This window comes from Oryx dammah, unplaced genomic scaffold, assembly GCF_014754425.2.
Source record: "Oryx dammah isolate SB20612 unplaced genomic scaffold, SCBI_Odam_1.1 HiC_scaffold_4, whole genome shotgun sequence".
In the NCBI taxonomy this organism is placed as follows: Eukaryota; Metazoa; Chordata; class Mammalia; order Artiodactyla; family Bovidae; genus Oryx; species Oryx dammah.
Window position 1 is genome coordinate 36,689,810 of NW_024070188.1, and position 25,821 is coordinate 36,715,630.

Here is a 25,821-nt window from a genome sequence, read left to right on the forward strand (position 1 = left end):
ACCCAAAGATTCAGAACAACTGCCTTGCTATTCAGTATATACTCAAAGGGCCTGAAAAGTCTGGGTCCTTGTTACAAAGGCAAAGCCTCAGCCTCCCTACCCCTGCCGTGATTTACTGCCTCCTAATCTGCGTTTCTGCTTGATCCCCAGAGGATTTCTGCACATGATAGTTTGAGAAGCACATCTATAGGTTATTTGGGTATTGATAGTATTCAAAGTCCAGTACTCTTGCCTGGGAAATCCCATGGATGGAGGAGCCTGGTGGGCTGCAGTCCATGGGGTTGCACAGAGTCAGACACCACTGAGCAACTTCACTTTCACTTTTCACTTTCCTGCATTGGAGAAGGAAATGGTAACCCACGAATCCCAGGGATGGGGGAGCCTGGTGGGCTTCCATCTATGTGGTCACACAGAGTCAGACACGACTGAGCGACTTCACTTTCACTTTTCACTTTCCTGCATTGGAGAAGGAAATGGCAACCCACGAATCCCAGGGACGGGGGAGCCTGGTGGGCTTCCATCTATGCAGTCACACAGAGTCAGACACGACTGAAGCAACTTAGCAGCAGCAGCAATATTCAAAGATTTACCAAAGATTTTGTTTACTCATATCAAATAATGATTTACATAGAGTGGACAGACTACAACCTGAGGGCCAAAGGTGGCAATTTTTGTAATTAGTTTGTTTTTTGTAATTAGTTTGTTTTTTGTAATTAGTTTAATTAAAAAACAGTCAGAGCCCTTCCTTTATCTTCTATGGATGTCTTTACACATGGGGGGGAAATTGAGTACTTTCTATTGAGATTTATGGCTCACAAAACCAAAAATGCCCTTTATCCCATTTGCAAAAAATTTTGCCTTGATTTAAAGCTATACAAATAAATTTTTAATTTAAAAAAATGTATGCATAAAATGGTGGGAACTTTAAAATATTTTGTATGCATAAGATTGAACTGATAGTTGCTGAGCAGCTGCTACATATGCTCTGTACCTTCGTACTTACTAGCTTAATAAGATGTATTTGGTTATTAGGATTGTGCTGTAAATTTTACCATTTTGTATTGATATTTTAAATTCTCTGTGATAATCTGATACAGGTTGTTTTGAATGTCAGATTCTCTTTCAGTGTAACTACAAAATTTATCCATTTTTTTCTCTTTATAAAATTTTCTATTACATACCACTTATTATGCAGCTTTGTATTCTTCCAGTTATCTATTAATTATGAATTTATGAGAGTCTTTGAAAAGTCAGGTCAGCATTCATAAGTCTTGTTTCATTTTCTTTGGAAACACAAAGCAGCTCTATTGTGTTTAAAAGCCAAGCCTTGAGAGCCACCTTGTGGATTTCTGGTTATTTCATAGTTCTCCATTCTGAGAGTCATTGCTATTCTAAATCATATAAGTTTATTGTTTCATTGTGATAATAATATTCAGTATTTATCAAGCGTTTACTTGAGCCAGGCATTGTTTTCATTGCTTTCTATTACTTATTCAGTGGTCACAACTTATGATGTAGGTTTGTACTATTATTATCTCTTGATGTGACATATATGCATAAGTAATTCAAATATAGCATTAAGTAGTCTAAAGCATATAGAAATAGTTTATGTAGAGACATTTTCAAATGATATTTATTTAAGGCCACACCACCAAATATGTAATCACAGAACACTAAGCTGAAAAAAAAACAAAAAACCAGCAGAGAAATGTAGAGTTTTCCTACAGTTAGGTAGACTTGGAAACCCCTAATCATTTTATTGGACCTTTTTTGGGATATTTTTATTATACTTGATTTTTATCCTTGCCTACTTGTTATTATTTTTTTGAACAAGGGTGGATTCCACAGAGATTTATTAATAAGTACATGTTTTCAAGGAACATTGTCCTTTTCTCTGTTATGTTTTTTAATATAGTATTTGGCTGATCGTAGCTACCCTAAAATTACCTTTCTTGTTTGCCTTTTGAAGAGATGTTCTCACTTTAGTTATCTCATTTGACAGAATGCCACTATTCTGTCTTCTAAAGATTCTCATCTCTATTTTAAATAAGAAAACTGAGAAAAAAGAATAAGTTTTCCCAGAGCCTCCCATGTAGTAAGTGGAGCTGTGATTTAGTTAGTCTGACTCTGAAGTCTACCTTTTCACCACCCATTTCACAAACTGTGCATCCTGTTTGTTCAAAAGTGAATATAACAAACCCAACCTGTGGTTTGCTAAAGGCTTTAGAGCTTTGAGTTTGTGGTTTTGTTTTGTTTTTTAATTAAATGGAAGAACATTTCTTCGGCCCAACTGTATCCTAAAGAAAGATTTAAAACAGTTGGCCCCTCCACCATGGAAATTATTTTATAACAAAAGATAATAATCTTTCTGAATGTTTTCTCAAAGCTCTAGAATTTTAGTTAATTCTTCTAGTGCAGGATATATGTTTGTTCCTATTCCTTGAAATGCCTTTTAAACTTGAATAGTATTAACTTTCAAGCAATCGAAGGGCACTATTACCATGGTAGTAGGAGATGTTTCTTTCATGAATTTGAAAAATGGAAAATTAAGTATTCAAAACATGAAAGTTAGAAGGTAAATTTGCTATGGTAGTACATAAAAATTTAGTCTCATGACTCCTATTGATGGAAATACAGCTCAATACCTATTGTGCCATAGCCATACGTTACTCCTAAGTGTTTAAAGTAACCATCTCAATTCCTAACTCACCAAATATGGTTTTTAAAAAGCATTTCTTCACAGTTTTATGCAACGTACAGTCACTTTATTTGTTAAATAATAAATAAGACTCATTGCAGATTCTTTTTTGTGGAGTTGGGGGAGTGGTGTGTATATATAATAAGGCTGGGAGTGGTGTGTGTATATAATAAGGCTATGTCTGTACCTTAATCACAGCTGAAATTGAATCTCTTCTTTCCAGTAACAGTTATATTTCAGGACCCGTCATGCCAGTCCCATCTTTGATTTCAAATTCACTCCCAGCTGCAAAACCAACTGCTATTTCCAAATTGTCCACTGAAACAGGAAAATACAGAACGGAAAGTGAAGTACTCTGAGAGTAACTTAAGCTATAAAGATGGTACTTGCAGTTCTCCTACAGGAAGGGAGTATCTCAGGAATTCCATGAGGCCCAAAGTAAGAGGGCACATTGACAAAAAGCTTTGGCTCTGACTTCACCTCAGAAGCCCTGTGGCCTTAAACACCTAAACTTTCTCTTCTATCAAGTGGAATAATAATGGGGTAAATAATACCTGTTCTAGTAGTTTACTGTGAGAGACAAATGGAATGATATATGAAATTATTTTGGAAACTAGCTGAAAAATGATAAAACATTACATGTCATATTATGGTAATCTACTTCTAGAAATTTACTTTGCATATTATTGTCACCCTCTCCCACAGAGAAACTGTTCTTAAGAAATCACTATTTTTGATAAGATAGAACATACTTTAGGGAATAGCAGCAGTAGATTGCGTTTATTCATAGAAGTTTATCATTAGGGATACAGACATTTTCATTGAGTAAGCAATTGTTTTTAATTATAAATTTAAGTTGAATAAATTATTCCAATTAGAATCTTCAGATTCTGTTTCACTCTCCATCTCAGTGGAATAAATTCTTTCCTTTAGGGACAAAACTTTTAACAGGCATTAAATATTTTAGTACTCAAATGGGTATTCCCACCTACTCTGTACCATATTTCTCTGATTTATGGACACAAGTGTGGTTCAATTTTTTACATATATTAGTGATATTAAAAGTTTTCCTTATAAGTAGATATGAGCTTCCATGGTAGCTCAGGCAGTAAAGAAATCACCTGCAGTGCAGGAGACCCGGGTCAGGAAGATCCCCTGGAGGAGGGCATGGCAACCCACTCCAATATTCTTGCCTGGAGAATCCTATGGACAGAGGAGCCTGGCGGGCTACAGTCCTTTGGGGTTGCAAAGAGTCAGACGTGACTGAGTGACTAACACACAGGTAGATATGGTCTATCATGCAGCAAGTCTCATGAATGTAGTTATTAGGGATATCTATTAAGCAAATCAGAACACTAGGGAAAAGCCAGTAACAGTATGTACCCTCAAGCTACTTTGAAGTATTATTTTATGACTTTTTAATATTATCTGTATCTACCAACCATCTCCTCTTTTCATAGGTTAGCCTTAGCCTTTGCCTAAGTTCTAGGAATTGGGATTTGATATAAGTTATCAGATACTTAATATTGATAGCCTTAATTATTTCTGTTGTAGCAGCTTTCCAGCATCACTATAGCCTAATAAAATTAGAATTTCCTCTTCTGAGAATAGATGATATCTGTTAGCTAAAGAGAGTAGCAGGTACCTAATAACCCCCTTTCTCTTACTTTTACACTTTAAATAAGTGTAAATTGTTATCTCAGAGTTTATTCTTTCCTCAGGCATATCAACCCCCTTTCCTTCTGAAAGCTAATATATTAATTCTGCTGTCTGTCTGTAACCTCATAAAAAGAATGTTAAAAGTATATTAACTTTTAAGTGAAATCAAAGAAAATTAATTAAACAATAGATCTGAGTGTTTAATTGGATTTTTGGAGGCATGACTTTCATTTTCAAAGGGAAATAGTCGCTTCAGCATGAAGACTGAATCCAGGCAAACCTGGGTTTTAATCTTGACTCACATACTCTAACATATCAGTCTTTTGCCTTCCTTGGGCTACAGTTTGTCATAAACAAAATGAAAATGAGGTCACATAGATCTTGCCAGTCACATAGTAGACACTGTAAATGGTTGTATATGAACTTTGAAGGTAAAGAAGATGACAGCTTTAAAGAATAGTAGATGTGACAACATTTAAATTTGAAGATTTTGGACAACAAAAAATATATTGAATTGTAAAAGGTAATAAATAGGTTGGGGAAATATTAGCCACAAATACAACAGACTAGTTAATATCTATATCTTTAGATGTTGTACTTATTATGTTTAATAACTAAAACATGGTTTCCAATAAGTAAACGAAGAAAAGAAGGAAATAAAATAGATAAACTATGGGAAAAAATTACTAAAGTTGTATACATTAATAGACTGTATATTCTTAAACCCAATAAATTATCAAACACTAAAAATGATAATGTCAAATTCTGAAGGTGATTGAGGATTTGGCATACTCCTAGATTTCCTGCTGCAGTAATTAGTTCAATTCTTTTTTAAAAGTTTTTGGTAATATATTTTAAGAGCCAAACTTTTTTTCAGAGCCTTTAACCTTGAAATACTAAACCTGAGAATCTTTCCTTGGAAAAGATAATGTACACCAAGAGTTTCATCCAAACATATTATATATAATGAAAAAATTACAGACAGCTAAATATCCAAAACTAGGTGAATTTTAAAGTATGGACAGTTAATTCAATTAAATATGATATACCTACTAAGAAAATTGATGTTAGAATATATTAGACATCCAGTTCTAAATATGTCAATTTTAGTTCAGCTGATCAAATGTGCCTCTCTAAATAAATGACCAAATGAGGCAAGACATACAATCCCACAGAGGATTTAGAAATACATGTATAAGGAAAGAAAAATGTGGCATATAACATGAGAGAAGAATGAACAGTTCAACAGGAAGACAAAAAGAGATTGATTAATTTAAGCTGGTGGTCTTGTATTTCAGTAATCAACAACAAAAAAAGTAGTAAAGGACATTTTACAAAAAAAAAGGGGGGGGGGAGCCAAGGACATTCCAAGAGAAAAAGAACAAGAACATGGGCAAAGGGAACCAATTCATATATTTGAAGAATAAGTGTTTCTTGACAGCTGGACTGTAACGTGAAGGAAGGGCTAGGTATATAGATTTTGGTCAGAATTTAGAGGACTGTAGAAGAGTAGTTCATTGGTTAACTTTATAAACAATGAATGATGAAAATAGCACTTTCCCAAGATGAGGACTCTATAATTATTTTTTTCCAATATCAATAAGGCATACTCACTGGTAATTGTGGAAAAGAATGGTATAATTTGCTAGAAACTATTTGCCTCCTTCTGGTTAAATTTTAGTTTTTATGATGACAGTTAGATTATTTCTTCTTAATGGATTTGAAATTATCCACATTAAAGCATATCTTATCAAGATAAATTACTTCAGAAGGCTTACAGAGGTCATGAAATTATTTATGCCCTTTCCCATTACTCTTTCGTTCAGGGTTTGTAACTGAGCTAAAGGTCTTGTGTTACATATGCATATTTTTTTCATCTTATGGAGTTAATTTATTTTCTTTTAATATCTTCAGTTTTTGCTGTCAGTCTTCCTTTAACCATGTATTTGTGTTAGTTTGGAAGTCAACTTTGCAAAGTGTTTATATTTTAACCTTATTCATTTTAAAAAGTAGTCACACTGATTTTCTGTGTCACAGTTAGGGAAAAGATAAGTAGTCATAGAAGGAAGCTGGGGTGTGCTTTCACTGGGGGAAAAAATTAGCATCTTCTGTGTGCTAATGGATTCTTACCACTTATCCATTCTGGTTTAGTTTTACTGAAAACTAAAGCCCTGTATGGGAAGTTGACTTGTGAGAACTGGAAATATAAAGTCCAGGAAAACCAATTTAGATAATTTTTGTACTACTGTCTTGACTTCCTTTACCTTTTTACAGTTTAATGTTCTGTGTGCTGAATTTCCATGTATAGAGAGACTATATCCAGTGGTGTTGGATACCTGATGGCTTCCTTGGAGAATCCAATACTCTGTTCAGAGAATGTGAACAAGGTGGATTATACCCCTCCAGCCCTTCAGAGGCTACAGAAGCCTAAAAGCCTAGCCTCCGAGTAGAGCTCACCCTGAGAAGCCAGGTGGAAAACAACTGTTCTGATACTTGAGGAAGCAGCAGGCATCTTGTATTAATAATAAACAAGTTCAGCTCCATAACTCATGGGCTTAACCATCTACCTTCATTCATTTCTTCAGATGAAATTCTTATAAAAAAAGCTTCTTATGTTTATATTCCTTTCAAGGGAAGATTTTGTACAACTACCATTGTGTGTGTTTGCATGTGAGTTTCAGTATGGAAAAACTGGATCATGTTAGACACACTTTTATGTCTCTTGCTTTTTTTTGCTTAGTGATACATCATGGAATTCCTGGCAGTAGAATTTGTCCATCAACATGGTACATGCATTTAAAAGTTTGGCGAAGGAGTGGTCCTGAATTGCCCTCTAAAGAGATTGTTCCAGTTTACATTTCCTGGAACAGTAACTTCCTCCTGTCTAACTGCCACCACCGAGCAGTGTTAGAATTTTTGAGTTTATGACAGATTAAAAGGCAAAAAAGATACTTCATTATTTTTTTAACTGGCGTTTCTTTATGAGTGAAACAGCATTTTTCACATTTGCTATTTGAATTTCTTCTGTAAATTGCATGTACTATTATACGTGTTACAAACATTTTTCCTAACCTGTGATTTTGATTTATTTATGAATATTTTTACCATGATGAGATTTTAATTAGTTTTTATAGTATTTGGGCTTTGTCTTGCTTATAAAGGCCACACCCACTTAATCATGATTTCCTCCAGCCCTTTTTAAATTTAATTTTTAATATTTATTATTAAATCTTTGATCCATCTGGAACTTACTGCATATAGTGATGGTATTGATTTGCATTCTCCTCGAGACCTTTCTGAGTATAATCTGAAACCGTCCATATACAGAGGGCAAGGAGACACTGAAGAAAGAGGCTGACCATTCTAGACTGGTGGGTCTCAGGTTTAAAAATTAAGGGAACTTATATACAAGTAGATCTCCAAACCTACCTGCTACAATCTTAAAAGTTTATATAGAAGCCTTAACGGGATTTAGTCACGTACACAGTCAACACTGCATTTCTAACTAAAGGCTATGTTCTTGGCCAGCCTCTAGCATAGTGAAGGCAAGCAGAGTGCACACTCCAAGGACTGGGGAAAGGATGAGGCACTTACCTGGGCCCAGCTCATGGGTCAAATTGGTGGTCACATCTTTTTGATGGCCTCCTGCAGCAAATGAGTTTCTGAATGTCCGTGTTAAGTCGCTTCAGTCGTGTATGACTCCTTGCAACCCCATGGATTATAGACCACCAGGCTCCTCTGTCCATGGAGTTTTCCAGGCAAGAATACTGGAGTGGGTTGCTATTTCCTTCTCCAGGGCATCTTCCAGACCCAGGGATCGAACCCATGTCTCTTACATCTCCAGCATTAGCAGGCAGGACTCCTTTTTAATTCCATTGATTATAAAATTTAATGTAACATACAAAATTCTCACATTTGCCTGAGTTAGTTTCTGAGTTTTCTCTGTTTCCTTGAGCTTATTGACTCTTCTCTGGTATCAAACTATTTTACTTATCCTGTTTTTATAGTATTTTTAATATGTGCTTGGGATAAGCATCCTCATTATTCTTTAATTTTAGGATTTTTTTTCCTGGATAAATATACAGGTGTACTTTTTAGGATGTACTTCAGTATCACTTCCAAGAAATGATGTTTACCTTTTAGTTAAGTTAATATATTGATTTACAGATTACATTAGTGAGAATTGATATTTTTATCAAATCAGGTTTTTCCAACTCAAAAACAAAGCATATGATTTCATTTGTTGAGTATCCTTTGGCAGTGTTATGATGATTTCTTCATGTAGGGTTCTACCTATTTCTTGTTTTTTTTGTGTTTTTTATGGCTTTTATAGATGTGATATTTTCTTCTCTTTTATTTTCTAACAAGTTATTGTTTATATATAGAAACACTTGTTTAAAATATTGATTTGGGGGACTGTCACCTTTCTGAATTCAGTCATTAGTAGTTTTTAATTAACTCTCAAGTTTCTAAATAAATGTTTATTTCGTCTGCAACTAATAATTGGTTTGATCTCTTCTGTTCTAGTATTTCTACTTTTTATTATTTTTCTCTTGTCTAATTCCATTATTTAAGACATTGGTTAGCTGATTGTAAACAACTTTGCCTTGTTTCTAACTTTAATAGATATATTCCTAAGGTTTTCTGATTCAGTGTGGTTTAAAATCAATATTGTCACCTCTGCTCGTTAAGATTGAATGTGGTCTTTTGTGAGCTTTCAGTGCCTTTAGATCATCTATGTTCTTTCTCCTTTGACTTGTTCATAAGCATGTTCATATAAATATATTTATAGGTATAGATAGTGCCCTTGCCTTCTGGGGTTTAATTTACTTAGTTTTGATATATTGTTTTAATGCATTGGCGAATTCTATTTTCCAAAGCTCTTTACTGTTTGGTTTAATATTCTCAAGAGATATTTCTCTATTGTATTCTGTTTTCTGCTGCTTTATCAGGTTTTAATGTCAGTGCTATTACACTGCCTCTGTAAGATTAATTTTTAGACTTCTATTTCTGTGCTCTAAGGTCCCTAACTAACATTAGAATTAATTTGTCTTTAAAAAGGATGAAAACCTAAATGTTAGACAGCCTTTAAATTTTCTTCCATTGCTCTTATTACAGTTTTCTATCAGTTTTAATATAAATGTTAGTCACATATTTTCCTAGAGCAGATCAGGGGGTCTGATCTACCAGGAGCTGTAGGAGGAGAGGGTTTAACTATAAAGAAATAACAAGAAAATTTGAGGGGGTGTGTAAAGGAACTGTTTGTATCATTATCATGGTGGTTACACAGTTTGAACATATACTGAAGTTCATAGAACTGTACACCAAAAGTGAAAAGATAATTTGACTATATGATAATTTTTTAAATAAGGTTTTAAAGCATACTTATCCCTGGATCTCTTTCCCAAGATTTCTCAGTTATTTCTAATGTGAACTAGGCTAGATCAAAAACAGCAGCTTCAGATTCAAAGATAGTTGAGAAAGACCAAGCCAGTCTTACTTTAAGATTGTTGTCACTTCAGGTCTCTACTGAAGTAATATAATAATTTTTTTTAAAAAAAGCAAGAGCACAGAATATCAGCAAGAATAGAGACAAAGGAGAAGTGACCCCTGGGACCTCTTGGTTGCTTACAGAGACCAAGCCGGTTGAATCCACCTGGTCAGGGTGGGAGGTGCTGTATCAGAAGCCCATGATCCATCTACAACCTTCTAGGAATATTCTGCACCACAGTTATATATTTCCAGGGTTCAGCTTCTTACTGTGTCATGGTGTCACAAGTCAAGGCTTAACTCAACAGGATTTTGACTAAAAATCTGCATTTATAACAAGCCCATCAAGATATTCCAGTTCAGGAGTCCACAAACAACAGATGCACCCAAAAGAGCCATCCAGAGGTATGATTTGCTCTGAATGTCTCTAAGCAGTATTTTTCAGTTTCCTCTGTTAGCTCTGAATGTTCACTCATGAATGTTAGGGAAGAAATGAAGTAGGTAAAATGTTTTTCTTTTTCTACCTTGACTTTGTGAAGGAGCTTTGTTAGATACTAGCAAATACTCCATAACACGGAAACCGAAATACTCCGTAACATGGAGCCCGTATTTTTGAGATGGATATTAACAAACACATCTAAAAGGATTAAAGTTAGGGCAGTATGATCCTTAACTTAAGGCCAATGTAGCTAATCATAAAGTGTGCATATAAAATTATTTGTAAGAGGCTGACCACACTGCACAAAAATGAAGTAATACCCTCCCCATGAAATTTTAAAAAGATAAATCTTTGTGTGTGTATATATTTCCAAGTTGTTATTTACTTGGCTGGCCACTAGATGGTGCGGTTTGTTAATTTATTCCCTTCCATTTTCTATTCGAAGCAGATTTCATGGAGTGTGGTTTTCACAGATCATTTTCTTAATTATTATTAACTTAAAAGTTTCCAATTTTAAGAGGTAGTCAGTGTGATGAAGTCTGTGCTAAACCCCACTCCCTGCCAGTGTAGTGCACCTTACATAAAAACTATGGAAAACATTCTTTCAAAAGAAGCTATCAAGATGTTGATCTTGAAATTTTCAGAGCAACAGCAAACAAGCAGGATGTGGTGCCCAGAAAACAGAAATTTTGAGCACTTATGTTAGTCTTTAATTTTGCAGAAAAAATTTCTCCATTGTACGATGAGCTGTCAGTGAATTTTAAAAGATTTGCTGTAGAACTTACACAAATTACAGATAAGTGGACCAGACCCCACATCTGAGCTCAGACCAGGCCAAAGAGCAGCCCTCAGAAGCGGGTTAGTATATTCAGGGCAGAGGTACAGTTGAGGATATAAGACAGGTGGCTAGTGCCCTCCTGTCAGAGATCAGCAGGAACACAGGTGTGAGGGGAGCACAGCTGGGCTTATTGGCTCATTATCATGAGAAGGAGTGCATGACCAGCGGAACCAGGGGTATCTCGGTAAGGGGGAGAGGTTTCCAAGGCAGTGAGTCTAGAACAGACAGTGTGAAGACCTCAAGGCAGGTGTGGATTTGTTTTTAAAAAAAAGGACCTTGGAGAAAAAGCCAGTGTTTGTGTCTGGCATGAGTAAGTGAGGTTCGGGGATGGGAATGATTTTTGTAGGTATGGCATGGTAAGGACTCTGACCTTTACTCTGAATAAGTTGGAACCCACTGAGAATTACACTTACTTTTAATAGACTTCTTTTGAAAGAATACAAAAGGTAATACTGATTGATTACAGGAAGAGGATACCTGAGTGAAAGAAACACTTGATTGTAACTTCTTTCCTTTTGGATTTTGCGCCATGTTCAAGGTTACCTATTTTTTAAGATAGCTGAAATATAATTTTAAGTGATCTTGTATAACACATTATATACTAAAACTTAGTAAGACCTTAAGATGCTTAACAATAATTATATGCTCTCTTTGATAAACTTATTCAGGAGACATGCTAAATAACAATTGCTTTTAAATGCTAAATAACACTTTTATGTTTTGTTGCTGTCTGCTCTAGGTGCAAAAGTCAAGAAATAGACAAGTACGAGAATTATTTCCAGATGGTTTTAGTATTCATCACGCAGGCATGCTTCGGCAGGACAGAAATTTGGTTGAAAGCTTGTTTTCTAATGGGCATATCAAAGTCCTAGTCTGTACGGCTACGTTAGCCTGGGGTGTCAATCTTCCTGCTCATGCTGTTATTATTAAGGTGAGAGCTTACCTTCCTTTTTGCATGGATTTGAGATATCTTAAAACAAACCTGTGGATTGATTTATTTAGAAAATTATTGTGATTTGGCTGCTTCGGTGACTTTGAATGTTATTCATATAAGGTCAAAATTATTTTCTCCAAAAGAATCTAGTTTATATTGTGAAAATTTAACTCTATCACAGATAATGAAAGGATTAGTTAAAGTACACTTTTGAGATCTTGCCATATTTGCCTAATTTCAGTATTCAACTCATCAGGATTATATTTGTGTGTGTTTATGTAAATTTTTATTAACTTTCCCTCATCTAGGGAACACAAATATATGCTGCAAAAAGAGGCTCCTTTGTTGACCTTGGAATTTTAGATGTCATGCAGATATTTGGTCGAGCTGGAAGACCACAATTTGACAAATTTGGAGAAGGAATCATCATAACAACCCATGATAAACTCAGCCATTACCTCTCTTTGCTCACTCAACAAAACCCAATTGAGAGCCAGTTTCTGGAAAGCCTTGCAGATAACCTAAATGCAGAGGTAAGAGCTAATAAGCAAAAGGTTGGAATGGAATCATCAGCTCTCAAGAAAGAACTAAGAAAAATAAAGGTTGAGTTGATTGCTATTTTGTAATATTTAATAATACATTTTATTTCATACATTCATGGACACAAGAGGTAGAATGGTGATATCCTTGATTAGATCATAGCAATATAAAATGCAAATGAAAACTGATCACAACTCATTGCTAAAAGACTATGCTTCTAAGTCATGAGGTTTTGTGAAAGGACAGAAATCTAACCACAGCTATACAAACTGAGGAAATAGTAATAACAACAACTGTGTTCATATAAACTTTTATAAAGTTTATTATGAAGTATTTTATAAAGTTTTTATAAGGTTAATAAAGCTCTTCTGTTTTAGCTTATTTGATTAACTTTGTTATAGAAAATATGATTGCTTAAATTGAGCTACAGTATTATAATTTATTTCATTGTGATGTGTTTTTGTGTTAAGATTTAACTAGCAGACCCTGGAAGCCTAGGTAACATCTTAACTGGTAAAGAGGATAAACATTCTTAAGTTAAGAATCTGTGTGTCAAACAATGAATTCTTGCTGTTCTTACGGCATTTTTATTGCTGTGCTGTCACTCAACACTTTTCTGTCTCTTCATCCCTTCTTCCCATCCAAGTTGACTCAGTTTCTGAAAGTAGGTGGAATATAACTATTAAATACATGAACAAGTGAAATATTTGAACTGAAGTATTATAGAAATTTCACTTAGATCTATTGATCTTATCTACAAGTCTTTTTAGAGGATGAAAACACACACAGTATGCAATTCCTCTGTTAAGGAGTATATAGTCCAGAATGGGAGAAAAAGATACAAAAACACAGTGCAATAGTGTTGGTAGGTAATAAAGTTCTAAAGAAGGATTCAGTAGAAGGAGAAAACACCTTTGGCCCCAGCCTATCAGGAAAGGCTTTGTTCCTGAAGGTGATAATACTTGATCTGGGTTCAGAAAGTTAGGTAAGGTTTAGAAGATCTAGTTGGAAGTTAGAAAGAAATCAGGAAAGATGCTGCTTTCTAGCAGCAAAATTATAAGAAAATAAAAAAATTAGAAAATTAATTATGATGTAGGAATTGTCTCCAAAAGAAATACTATAACTCAGTTTTTATCCTCACTGCCTACTATAATGGCATGGTTTTAATAATTAGGTCTTGGGTCACTACGATCTATGATAGAATAGTCTGTTGTACAAAGATAGTAACAGTAGCAATGGACTGAGGATGTGCCAACCTGCTGGGTACTTTTTGTATATTCTCTCAGTACTGATGCTCAGGAGATACTGTTCTCAGAGAGATAGATAACTGGCCCAAAGCTCATTCAGGTACTAATTTTTGAAACTAGTACTGTTCAAACTAAAGTCTTTTTAACTATAAAAATAGTCTTTTTATTGTAGCCTAGATTTCAATTATATAAAATGTGGTAAGTTAAAAATAAATACATTTTTCTATATTAATTAACCTACCGTTTGCCACCTTCTGAGACCAGGACTAAATATTTTCCAAAATGGCAGTAATCATTTCTCTTAACTACAATAAAAAGCAAGACTCTTACACAATGTTTCTAGAAAAGCATATTAAGAAAGCCTACATCTTTGTAAAGTTAGAATTATTTTCCTTGATAGCTTTTTGTAAGTGGTAGACACCAAATAGTGATGCTTTTATACAAAAGACACAGATAAGTTACTCTTGTCCTCAGGAATTCTTTTTCTTAGGGTATAAAATACCATCATCAGTGAAACTGTTTGGTCAATTCCTGAGAAATTAAAAATGAATTGTAGCCCACAGATTCACCTGATATTCATAAACTACTTATTAGTGTTTGTCATTTTCAGAAATGTCAACTGTCTAGAACCATAATTCCATTTAATACTATAAATGGCATTCAAATAACAAAACATATACGTTGAAATTTTTCGCTAATATAGTGAAGTATAGCCATTGCTAAATTTTCTTCATCTTATTTTGTCTACTAGTTCCCAATTAAAGTAAATTTTCTTCTTAAGGAAACAAATTCCCTTAAATTATAGTTTGAATGTGAAATTAAATTTGGTAATCTGTGGAAGCCAAGTGTGAAATTAGTTTATACAATGAGTGTGTGCTGTGCTCTCAAGGTAATGAATTTTTCAGTCTTTAGATTCCCAAAAATTTTGCCAGACTGTAAAGCAACAGTGATCAACACCAAGGTCATGTTAGATTAGGAATGTTGCCCAGAATGCTATCCTTGATAACACTAGTTTAGAATAACTGGAGAAAGTATTCTATCAAGCAGTCATTTTAATGCAGACATTTTATGAGGCATCTTTGCTAATTGATCCCTAATCGGACTGACTCCCTGATGCTAACTAATGCCAAAAGGTCAGAAGTTCCAGCCCTATATGTACCATTTCATTCTGCTCTGTTAGAAACACTGAAGCATGTTTGAGGCTTATGAAAATTTATTCAGCAGACATGACTGGGTACCTATTCTGTGCCAGTTCCCTGTGGTCCACACTTTAAAATGTATTCATCTTTCTGTAACTGTACGTACCTTCTTTGTACGGAGTTCCTCCCATCTACACAGCAGCTCATGTGCATATGCGTGCTCAGTTGTGTCTGACTTTTGGGGACCGCATGGACTCTAGACCCCCCAGGCTCCTCTGTCTATCATGCTCTCTCCATCTCCGCAGGGTATAATACAAGCACTTTGGATTTATGGCCTCAGCAGCCTGACATCTTCCCAGTTCTGACTCTGGTTACTTTCCAGTACAGCTCTTCTGCTCTAGATAGGCTCTCAGTCTGTTTGCTTCACCTGTACAGCACTTGTCTTCCCATGTTTAAATTAGGAATAGTATCGCTAGATTGTTGTGAAAAGTTAACAAACACCTGTGCCAAGTTCTTATTCAGTACAAGATTATACCACTTATATTACTTCATAGTTCCTTTATGCTCAGCCCCAATTGTGCTTGCTACCCACACAAATTTCAGTGGAATAAATAAATGAATAGTGGTATAAATGTTTTTGCATACATGTACTAGAGAGATTTATGTATGCATATGTATTTATTTAAATATGATTATTACATTTGCTTGTTTAGTTTTATTTGATTTCAACTAGCTTTTTAAAAAGCACATACAAATAAGATAACTGTAATGACTAAAGTTTAAGTAGATAAATCAGATACAAAATGACACTTTGAGCCTTCTAAATTACCAAAGTTGAAATAGATTATTTTTTTCCTCTTTTACTTAGCACTTAAAGCTCTGTTACGCTGTATACTAATGGCACTTTTATAAGTTATACATGTTAGGTGTTTTCCTTTAAAAGCATTTTTGAATACATATTGTGTCCTAGGCACTGGATAATGGTTTCATAGATGTCATCTTAATTGGTTACATGTATCTCACCTAAGGGACTACAGAACTTCTTAAGATGAGGCGCCATGTTATATTTATTGCCATATCCATTGCACTTGACTTACTGGCTTCTTATATGATTATTGGGATGAATGAATAAATTTCAGAGAGATACTATGAAAATAACTTGTTCTATATAAGCCTCCTATACTAAGTAGCTACTGCTGCTGCTGCTGCTGCTAAGTCGCTTCAATCCTGTCCAACTCTGCGACCCCATAGACAGCAGCCCACCAGACTTCCCCGTCCCTGGGATCTCCAGGCAAGAACACTGGAGTGGGTTGCCATTTCCTTCCCCAGTGCATGAAAGTGAAAAGGGAAAGTGAAGTCGTTCAGTCGTGTCCAACTCTTAGCAACCTCATGGACTGCAGCCTACCAGGCTCCTCCGTCCATGGATTTTCCAGGCAAGAGTACTGGAGTGAGGTGCCATTGCCTTCACCAAGTAGCTACTAGGAGACCACAAATATTTGCAAGTAAATTTTTATTGTTGTCACTAGGTGGCATTCAAGGATTAATCTCACAGTATGATGTACCATCATAAATTTACATTCGTTTTTCTGAGTAGTCTTTTCCTTTTTGGTGAACATTTGAAAGACTTGTATTATTTGATCCAGGTTTTGCTACCTACTTGGTCTTTTCCTTTATTCTTATCAGTGCCCAGCAACAGCTAATTACCAATTATTGTTAATTTACTGTCTGATTTTAAAAGTAATAGGAAGTTTATTTTATTTTTTATAAAGTTTTCTACTCTACTCAGGAGTTATGTGATATTATTTTTAAATATCTATAAATCATAAGGGAATTGATACAGTCCAACTCAAATAATAGAATTAAAAATGGAGAATGCTATCGGATGTCTCGCCATATTATCTAACTAGTTTCCTTTGCCTAAGCAGACTAGAAAATGTTTAACTGTGATGTTTGTAAATATTTAGGAAGTCTTGTAGAACTCATTCCTTAGATAAATTTTAATTCTTATTACACTTTGTTTTGTAGAAACTCTTACAGTTCACATTTTAGTAAATGTATATGTTTACTTATACTGTGGTCAGTTTTAGTCATTTGTAAATATGTAATGTAAATTTGTTTATTCTTTCCAGCTTTATGGAGTTGTAATTGACATGACATTGTAAGTTTAAGGTTATACAGTACAATAATTTGACACACTTATGTATTTGTGAAATGTTTACCACAATGAAGTTAGTAAACACGTCCTTCACCTCATGTAATGACCATTTTGTCTGTTGTTATGATGAGAACACTAAAGCTCTACTCTCATACCAACTTTCAAGTATAGAATACAATAGGATTACCTATAGTCATGATGCTATACATTAGATCCCCAGAGCGCACTCATGTGCCTGAAGATTTGTACCCTTTAACCAACATCTCCTCATTTTCCTTACCCCTCAACTCCTGGCTACCACCATTCTGCTCTTTGTTTTATGAATTTGGTATTTTTAGATTCTGTATATAAAGGATCATACAGTATTGTCTTTCTCTGACATATATCAAGATAGTGTAATATTTTAAAAAGATAGTCAGCATCTGCCTTGTCATTTATTTAGTTTTGGTCATTTATTTAAGGAAGAATAGTATGATATAGTACTATAGTGGTATTTATAAATTGCTATATGTCATCTCCAACTAAATAAAGATAGTTAAGCCTACACATACTTACTTTACAAAATTAATTATGCAGAATGTAAATTATAATATGAGACTAAAGCAAACATTAATGTTTATATTTTCTTTAATATTTTATACTAAAATAACAGGATTTATTTTTCCTTCTTATCTCCTAAAATTTGGTTATTTAGGGTGGAGACCGTCAGTTATCCATTGATTAAAGTATTACGATGTAAAAATTTTTTCAGCTACAAATTCAGGAAAAATTCAAATCTGAAGTGGCGTAACTTGGATAAATTTGTTAATTAAAATGAACACTCTAAATAGAAGCAAAATGACTACCTACAGATCCAGTGGCTAAAAAAAATGTATTTTTAAGAAGATTTTTCACTGCAGTTCTGTGTTAAGATCATTTTCTAGCAATTCTTTTTATTATACAGATTTTATATGTTATCATTGTTTTAAAATTATTAACTTTGGTTTCATTAAATTACCATATTATAAAGTTACATTAAAATGCTACGTTAAAAATTTCAAAATATAATCTAGTGAAATACCCAGTGTTTATTATAATTCAAATTTATAAATAACTAATTTTTCCATAAGTTTACCAATAAGATTAAAACCATTCCCTGATCTTGTATGAATTTTGAGGTATATATGTTATTAATATGTATAAATCCCAATAAAATATTTGTGCCAAAATTATTGCATTTACCATTGTATTTATATTATATATTTATACTAGCTATGCTGCAAATGAGAATCTTAAGAGGAAAAAAAATTAATGTTATACCCTTTGTTGTTTTGGTGATGACAGTATACAAAATCACAATAAAGAGGGATAAAATCATCAATATTATGTTTTACTTGTGGTACAGCTACATTTAAAACTATCAATAATATTGTCACATTAAATGAAGCCAAGATTTAAAAGAAACAAGAAGAATTAACGAATATCAAAATGTTTTTAATACTATATAAAATTAAACTCAAACAGGAAAAATAATCCAATGCAATAATAGTAAGTAAGGTCAGTTTTGGCAGGTAGCATATCTAATGTACTGTTCTCAAATGAAGCAGGGCTGATTTTTAATTAATTGGAGAAATGTCATGGCCAATTATTATGCTTACCTTCTTTTAAATACATCATAGTGATGCATTTTAAAAACTTAGCTTTTGACAAAATGGTCCTTGATGCAATGTTTATATTCAACTTTAATGCATTAGTTTAATTTTTGTTATATTTTTGATTTGTAGATAGCTCTGGGAACGGTTACTAATGTGGAAGAAGCAGTGAAGTGGATAAGCTACACTTATCTTTATGTACGGATGAGAGCAAATCCATTAGTATATGGCATCAGCCACAAGGCTTATCAGGTAAAAAAACTCATTTATTAAAAAAAGAAAGACCTCCTTTTTAGTTCTATAATCCTTTCATGGTATGAGGATAAATATTTGCTACTTCTGCCTCATCTGAAAAGAGTTAGCTAACTGTAAGAAAAACAAAGCTTTAATCTTTTTTTAGAAAATACTAATGTTCCAGCTGGATTTAGAAAAGGCAGAGGAACCAGAGATCAAATTGCTAACATCCATTGGATCATCGAAAAAGCAAGAGAGTTCCAGAAAAAACATCTACTTCTGCTTTATTAACTATGCCAAAGCCTTTGTTTGGATCACAATAAACTGTGGAAAATTCTGAAAGAGATGGGAATACCAAACCATCTGACCTGCCTCTTAAGAAATCTGTATGCAGGTCAGGATGCAACAGTTGGAACTGGACATGGAACAACAGACTGGTTCCAAATCGGGAAAAGAGTACGTCAAGGCTGTATATTGTCACTCTGCTTATTTAACTTATATGAAGAGTACATCATGAGAAACGCTGGACTGGATGAAGCACAAGCTGGAATCAAGATTGCCAGGAGAAATATCAGTTACCTCAGATATGCAGATGACACCACCCTTATGGAGGAAAGTGAAGAAGAACTAAAGAACCTCTTGATGAAGGTGAAAGAGGAGAGTGAAAAAGTCAGCTTAAAGCTCAACATTCAGAAAACTAAGAATATGACATTTGTTCCCACCACTTCATGGCAAATAGATGGGAAGACAGTGGAAATAGTGTCAGACTTTATTTTGACTGCAGCCATGAAATTAAAAGACACTTACTCCTTGGAAGAAAAGTTATGACCAACCTAGATAGCATATTCAAAAGCAGAGACATTACTTTGCCAACTAAAGTCCGTCTAGTCAAGGCTATGGTTTTTCCAGTAGTCATGTATGGATGTGAGAGTTGGACAGTGAAGAAGGCTGAGTGCCGAAGAACTGATGCTTTTGAACTGTGGTGTTGGAGAAGACTCTTGAGAGTCCCTTGAACTGCAAGGAGATCCAACCAGTCCATTCTGAAGGAGATCAGCCCTGGGATTTCTTTGGAAGGAATGATGCTAAAGCTGAAACTCCAGTACTTTGGCCACCTCATGTGAAGAGTTGACTCATTGGAAAAGACTCTGATGCTGGGAGGGATTGGGGGCAGGAGGAGAAGGGGATGACCGAGGATGAGATGGCTGGATGGCATCACTGACTCGATGGACGTGAGTCTGAGTGAACTCCGGGAGATGGTGATAGACAGGGAGGCCTGGAGTGCTGCGATTCATGGGGTCACAAAGAGTCGGACATGACTGAGTGACTGAACTGAACTGAAAATCACTGCAGATGGTGACTGCAGCCATGAAATTAAAAGATGCTTGCTCCTTGGAAGGAAAATTATGACCAACGTAGACAGCATTTTGATAAGCAGAGACGCTACTTTGCCAACAATGGTCTGTCTAGTCAAAGCTGTGGTTTTTCCAGTAGTCATATATGGATGTGAGCTGAGAGCCAAAGAATTGATGCTTTTGAACTGTGGTGTTGAAGAAGACTCTTGAGAGTCCCTTGGACTGCAGGGAGATCCAACCAGTTCATCCTAAAGGAGACCAGTCCTGGGTGTTCATTGGAAGGACTGATGCTGAAGCTTAAACTCCAATACTTTGGCCACCTGATGCAAAGAACTGACTCATTTGAAAAGACCTTTATGCTGGGAAAGATTGAAGGCAGGAGGAGAAGGGGACGACAGAGGATGAGATGGTTGGATGGCCTCACCAACTCAATGGACATGAGTTTGAGCAGGCTCTGAGAGTTGGTGATAAACGGGGAGGCCTGGCGTGTTGCAGCCCATGGGGTCGCAAAGAGTCGGAAATGACTGACTGAACTGAACCGAACTGAAGGAAAATTAATTTTATCCCCTGTAATTATTTTACTTTCTTTATACCTCTTTTCTATTGATACTAATGATCTTTTTGTTGTTAATCAGTTTAGTATTCAGATGAGTTTCCATTTGATATTAGTATTTTGCTATGATTTTTTTAAACTATATTTTTTGAATTTAGTTTTTGGAATAAATCAGACATGAGGAAATTATAGACCACTTTTAATAATAGGGTGATGTTGTATACAGTTTGTTCCTCTTATCAAGTCCTTCTAAGTTCTTGTTCTTAAGTTAATAGATAGCATTGCTGCTACTGCTAAGTTGCTTCAGTCGTGTCTGACTCTGTGCGACCCCATAGACGGCAGCCCACCAGGCTCCCCCATCCCTGGGATTCTCCAGGCAAGAACACTGGAGTGGGTTGCCGTTTCCTTCTGTAATGCATGAAAGTGAAAAGTGAAGTCGCTCCGTCATGTCCACCCCTTGCAACCTCATGGACTGCAGCCCACCAGGCTCCTCCATCCATTTTCCAGGCAAGAGTACTGGAGTAGGGTACCATTGCCTTTTCCAGGTAAAATGTCTAGGATAGTTGAATTGGGCAAAAAGGGGAGAGTAGTATGTATAGTAAGTATCTGGCCATTATGTCATTATATATAGAGAGAGATTGTGTTCCACCCAAATCTCCCTGCAGTACGGAGGTACTTCTCCCAGCTGCTAGGAGACAGCTGGCTATTGCAGGTGTGAAACCTATTGGGAATTTCCTCTGGCCAAAGGGAGCTATTCTAACCAATGTTATGTCCCCTCCTGGGGCACCCTAAAGCAATGACTGGTTGATTTCAGAATACAAAGGCTTCCTTGCCTCCACTCAGGACAACATTGAGGACTATCCCTGGTGGCTCAATGGTAAAGAACCCTCCTGCCAAGCAGGAGACATGGGTTCTATCTCTGGATCAGGAAGATCCCCTGGAGAAGGAAATTACAACTCACTCCAGTATTCTTGCTCGGGAAATCCTGTGGACAGAGGAGCTTGGTGGGCTACAGTCCATGGGGTGGCAAGAGTCAGACACAACTGAGCAACAAAACAACAGCTACCAGCTCTAGAGCATCTTATAAGATCAGCTGATGCCTCTGTTCAACAATTCCCTCTGCCCACCTTGCCTCCTTCACTGGCTTACAAGTGTTCTAAGAGCCTCCCTAGTAAACTTCCTGCATGTAAATTTTCATCCCCAAGTGTTTTCCTGAGAACCCAACCTATGACAAAGCATATATGGTTGAAATGCATATATTTTCCAGTTTTCCTAGGAAGGGAAAGTAGTCTCATTAATGTCGCACTTACCTGGTACTTGATCATTTTTTGTTGTTCTTGGGGAAAGATCTGCAACTCAGTAAACTCTTTGTTTTCTAACCACAGGCAAAGTTACATCCATCCTAGCTGCCATGGAGGCAGAATAGATTTTTATAAACCAGGCTCACTCTCAAGATGCTGTCACAGATGGACATCTCATTAGATTTTCTAGAAAGAACCACGACCTATGTGTTTTCTGACCTATGTGTTTTTATTACTCAATAAGAATTTACAGCTATAAAACTCATGTGAACTAACACAAATAATGTAATACTTTAATTCTTTTTAGTGGTTTAGTAATATGTGATTAATAACATGGTTTTATAAAGGTAAACCTGAAACATGCAGTATGTCACTTAGAGAAAATATTTAAGACTTTTTTGGGACTTTCCCCAGTCGTCCAATGGTTGAGACTTTGCCTTCCAGCACAGGAGGTACAGGTTTGATCCCAGGTCTAGGAGCAAAGATTCCACATGCCTCGTGGCTGAAAAACCAAAACATTAAAAACATAAACAAAGGAAAACCTCACAAGCAATATAACAAATTCAATAAAGACTTAAAAAGAAAAAGACTTTTTGTATTTGCTAATATGACTCTTGATTCCACCGTACTTCCTTACAGTTGATTTTCCTTTGCCTTATTTTTTTCTGATTTATTCATCTGTTGTAGCTATATTTGGTGCATGAATAAGTTGCTATAAAAATCTGTTAGAACAAATAGTAGGAGTATTAACTCATAAATTGATTTCAGAAGTATTTTATACTTCCCCTCACTCCCTTTAGAAGGTCATACTTCACTTTATTGCTTGTGGCCAGACTGCAATCTTCAGGACTTGGTGTGTGTGCGTATATGTGTGTCTATATGCATATATATTTATTTAATGAAATAAAATATTTTCTAATTGTTCTAACTTTTAAAAAATGTATTCTTTTAACATTGTAATAAAAATTTATGCTAAAGCATCAATAGAAACATTTAATTTCCATAAATAGATATACCTTTGCAAATGATGATTGTCTGAACAATTAGTCAAGTGTTTTTTTGTTGTTTTTTTTTCCCTATAGATTGACCCAACATTAGCAAAGCACCGAGAACAGTTGGTCATTGAAGTTGGACGGAAACTAGACAAAGCTCGGATGATTCGTTTTGAGGAACGAACTGGATATTTCTCCTCAACTGATTTGGGTAGAACTGCTAGCCACTACTATATTAAATACAACACTATTGAGGTATTGTACTGAGTGGAACAGATAGAGTAATATGTCTGGTTTTAAATGTATATACTTTCTGGACTTCAGAATATAATATGACTGTGGAAAAACAAAAGCTACTAATGGAACAAAATTCATTTAACTTTTAGGAATTCAACAACATGCACTCAGTAAAAATAAGGAAAAAAAAATAGGACTTTAAATATTCAGGACCTTCTTGCCATCCTGTTCTATGAGTAGATAAACCCAAGCCTAAAACCATTGAGCATATTAGACCTGGTGAATGAATGCCTGAATGATTTAAAGTGGGGGCTGTTGGCTCATTGATGTCCATGAATAAGAAGTTGAAAAATTAATTATAAATTATTGAGAAACACTGACCAAGAAGAATTATAAAAACTAATAAAAATATTAGGGCACTCAGCTGTACTATTTGGACAGTTTAAGAGACTACTCAAAGGTAATTTGTACTACACAGTTGTATCCTTGCCTGTTGCCTTTTAATGTAATCTTATGTAAGGTAGGGTACCACCATAACAACTACAGTTTAAATAGTGCATATTTGTCTTCATGTGTATTTATATACCTATATATGTACCTTCATCGGAGAGGGAAATGCCAATCCACTTCAGTATTCTTGCCTAGAGAATCCCATGGACAGAGAAGCCTGGTGGGCTATATATAATCCACAGGGTCACAGAGTCAGGCATGACTGAGCGACTAACACACACACGTACCTTCATGTATTACTACATGGTAAAACTTAACAGTGATTACCTGTGAAGAGAGGATTTAAATTTGAATGGAGGGAGGTAGATCAAGGTGAAATTTTACTCATTGCTCTTTTGATAGAGAGAAAGTTTGAATTTTCTATGTTCACTTTTATTTTGTTCTTAAAATTGTTTCTTAAATGAAAAAGTAATAGAAATCACTAAGGTGAAATTTCTTCAAGAATATGAACACAAAAGCCTGAATGACAGTTTTGTACATGTTAAATGTTTTGTACTTAAAGCCTTTGACTGTGTGGATCACAATAAACTGTGGAAAATCCTGAAAGAGATGGGAATACCAGACCACCTGACCTGCCTCTTGAGAAATCTGTATGCAGGCCAGGAAGCAACAGCTAGAACTGGACATGGAACAACAGACTGGTTCCAAATAGGAAAAGGAGTACGTCAAGGCTGTATATTGTCACCCTGCTTATTTAACTTATATGCAGAGTACATCATGAGAAACGCTGGACTGGAAGAAACACAAGCTGGAATCAAGATTGCCGGGAGAAATATCAATAACCTCAGATATGCAGATGACACCACCCTTATGGCAGAAAGTGAAGAGGAACTAAAAAGCCTCTTGATGAAAGTAAAAGAGGAGAGTGAAAAAGTTGGCTTAAAGCTCAACATTCAGAAAACGAAGATCATGGCATCTGGTCCCATCCCTTCATGGCAAATAGATGGGGAAACAGTGGAAACAGTGTCAGACTTTATTTTTCTGGGCTCCAAAATCACTGCAGATGGTGATTGCAGCCATGAAATTAAAAGATGCTTACTCCTTGGAAGAAAAGTTATGACCAATCTAGATAGTATATTCAAAAGCAGAGACATTACTTAGATACTTTGCCAACTAAGGTCCATCTAGTCAAGGCTGTGGTTTTTTCCTGTGGTCATGTATGGATGTGAGAGTTGGACTGTGAAGAAGGCTGAGCGCTGAAGAATTGATGTCCCTTGGACTGCAAGGACATCCAACCAGTCCATTCTGAAGGAGATCAGCCCTGGGATTTCTTTGGAAGGAATGATGCTAAAGCTGAGTCCAGTACTTTGGCCACCTCATGTGAAGAGTTGACTCATTGGAAAAGACTCTGATGCTGGGAGGAATTGGGGGCAGGAGGAGAAGGGGACGACCGAGGATGAGATGGCTGGATGGCATCACGGACTCGATGGACATGAGTCTGAGTGAACTCCAGGAGTTGGTGATGGACAGGGAGGCCTGGCGTGCTGCGATTCATGGGGTTCCAAAGAGTCGGACATAACTGAGCAACTGAACTGAACTGAACTGAACATCTGCTTATGTATATAACATGTTTCATAAAACATTTTCGTGTGCTTAATAGCTTTTCCTCCCTTGCCACATTTATATCTTGTGTTTCTACAGCACTTTGTGTGTGTGTGTGTGTGTGTGTGTGGTGTGTGTGTGTGTGTGTGTGTGTGTGCGCTCAATCATTCAGTCATGTCTGACTCGTTGTGACCCAGTGGACTGTAGCCCACCAGGCTCCTCTGTCCATTGGATTTTCCATGTTAAAATACTGGAGTGGCTTGCATCACCTTCTCTAGGGGATCTTCCCAACCTAGGGACTGAAGGAGCAGCTCCTGCATTCACAGGTGG

At 35.7% G+C, this 25,821-nt stretch overlaps 1 protein-coding gene across 1 annotated transcript in view; it reads left to right on the forward strand.

Moving 5' to 3' along the window:
• The window catches only part of ASCC3 (activating signal cointegrator 1 complex subunit 3), a 339,817-nt gene that overhangs the window by 189,950 nt on the left and 124,046 nt on the right, over positions 1–25,821 (forward strand). The window contains exons 15-18 of the mRNA XM_040239121.1: positions 11,864–12,055; positions 12,367–12,591; positions 18,903–19,022; positions 23,293–23,457. Of these exons, the coding sequence (XP_040095055.1) occupies positions 11,864–12,055; positions 12,367–12,591; positions 18,903–19,022; positions 23,293–23,457 (702 nt within the window). The remainder of the gene's footprint in view (positions 1–11,863; positions 12,056–12,366; positions 12,592–18,902; positions 19,023–23,292; positions 23,458–25,821) is intronic.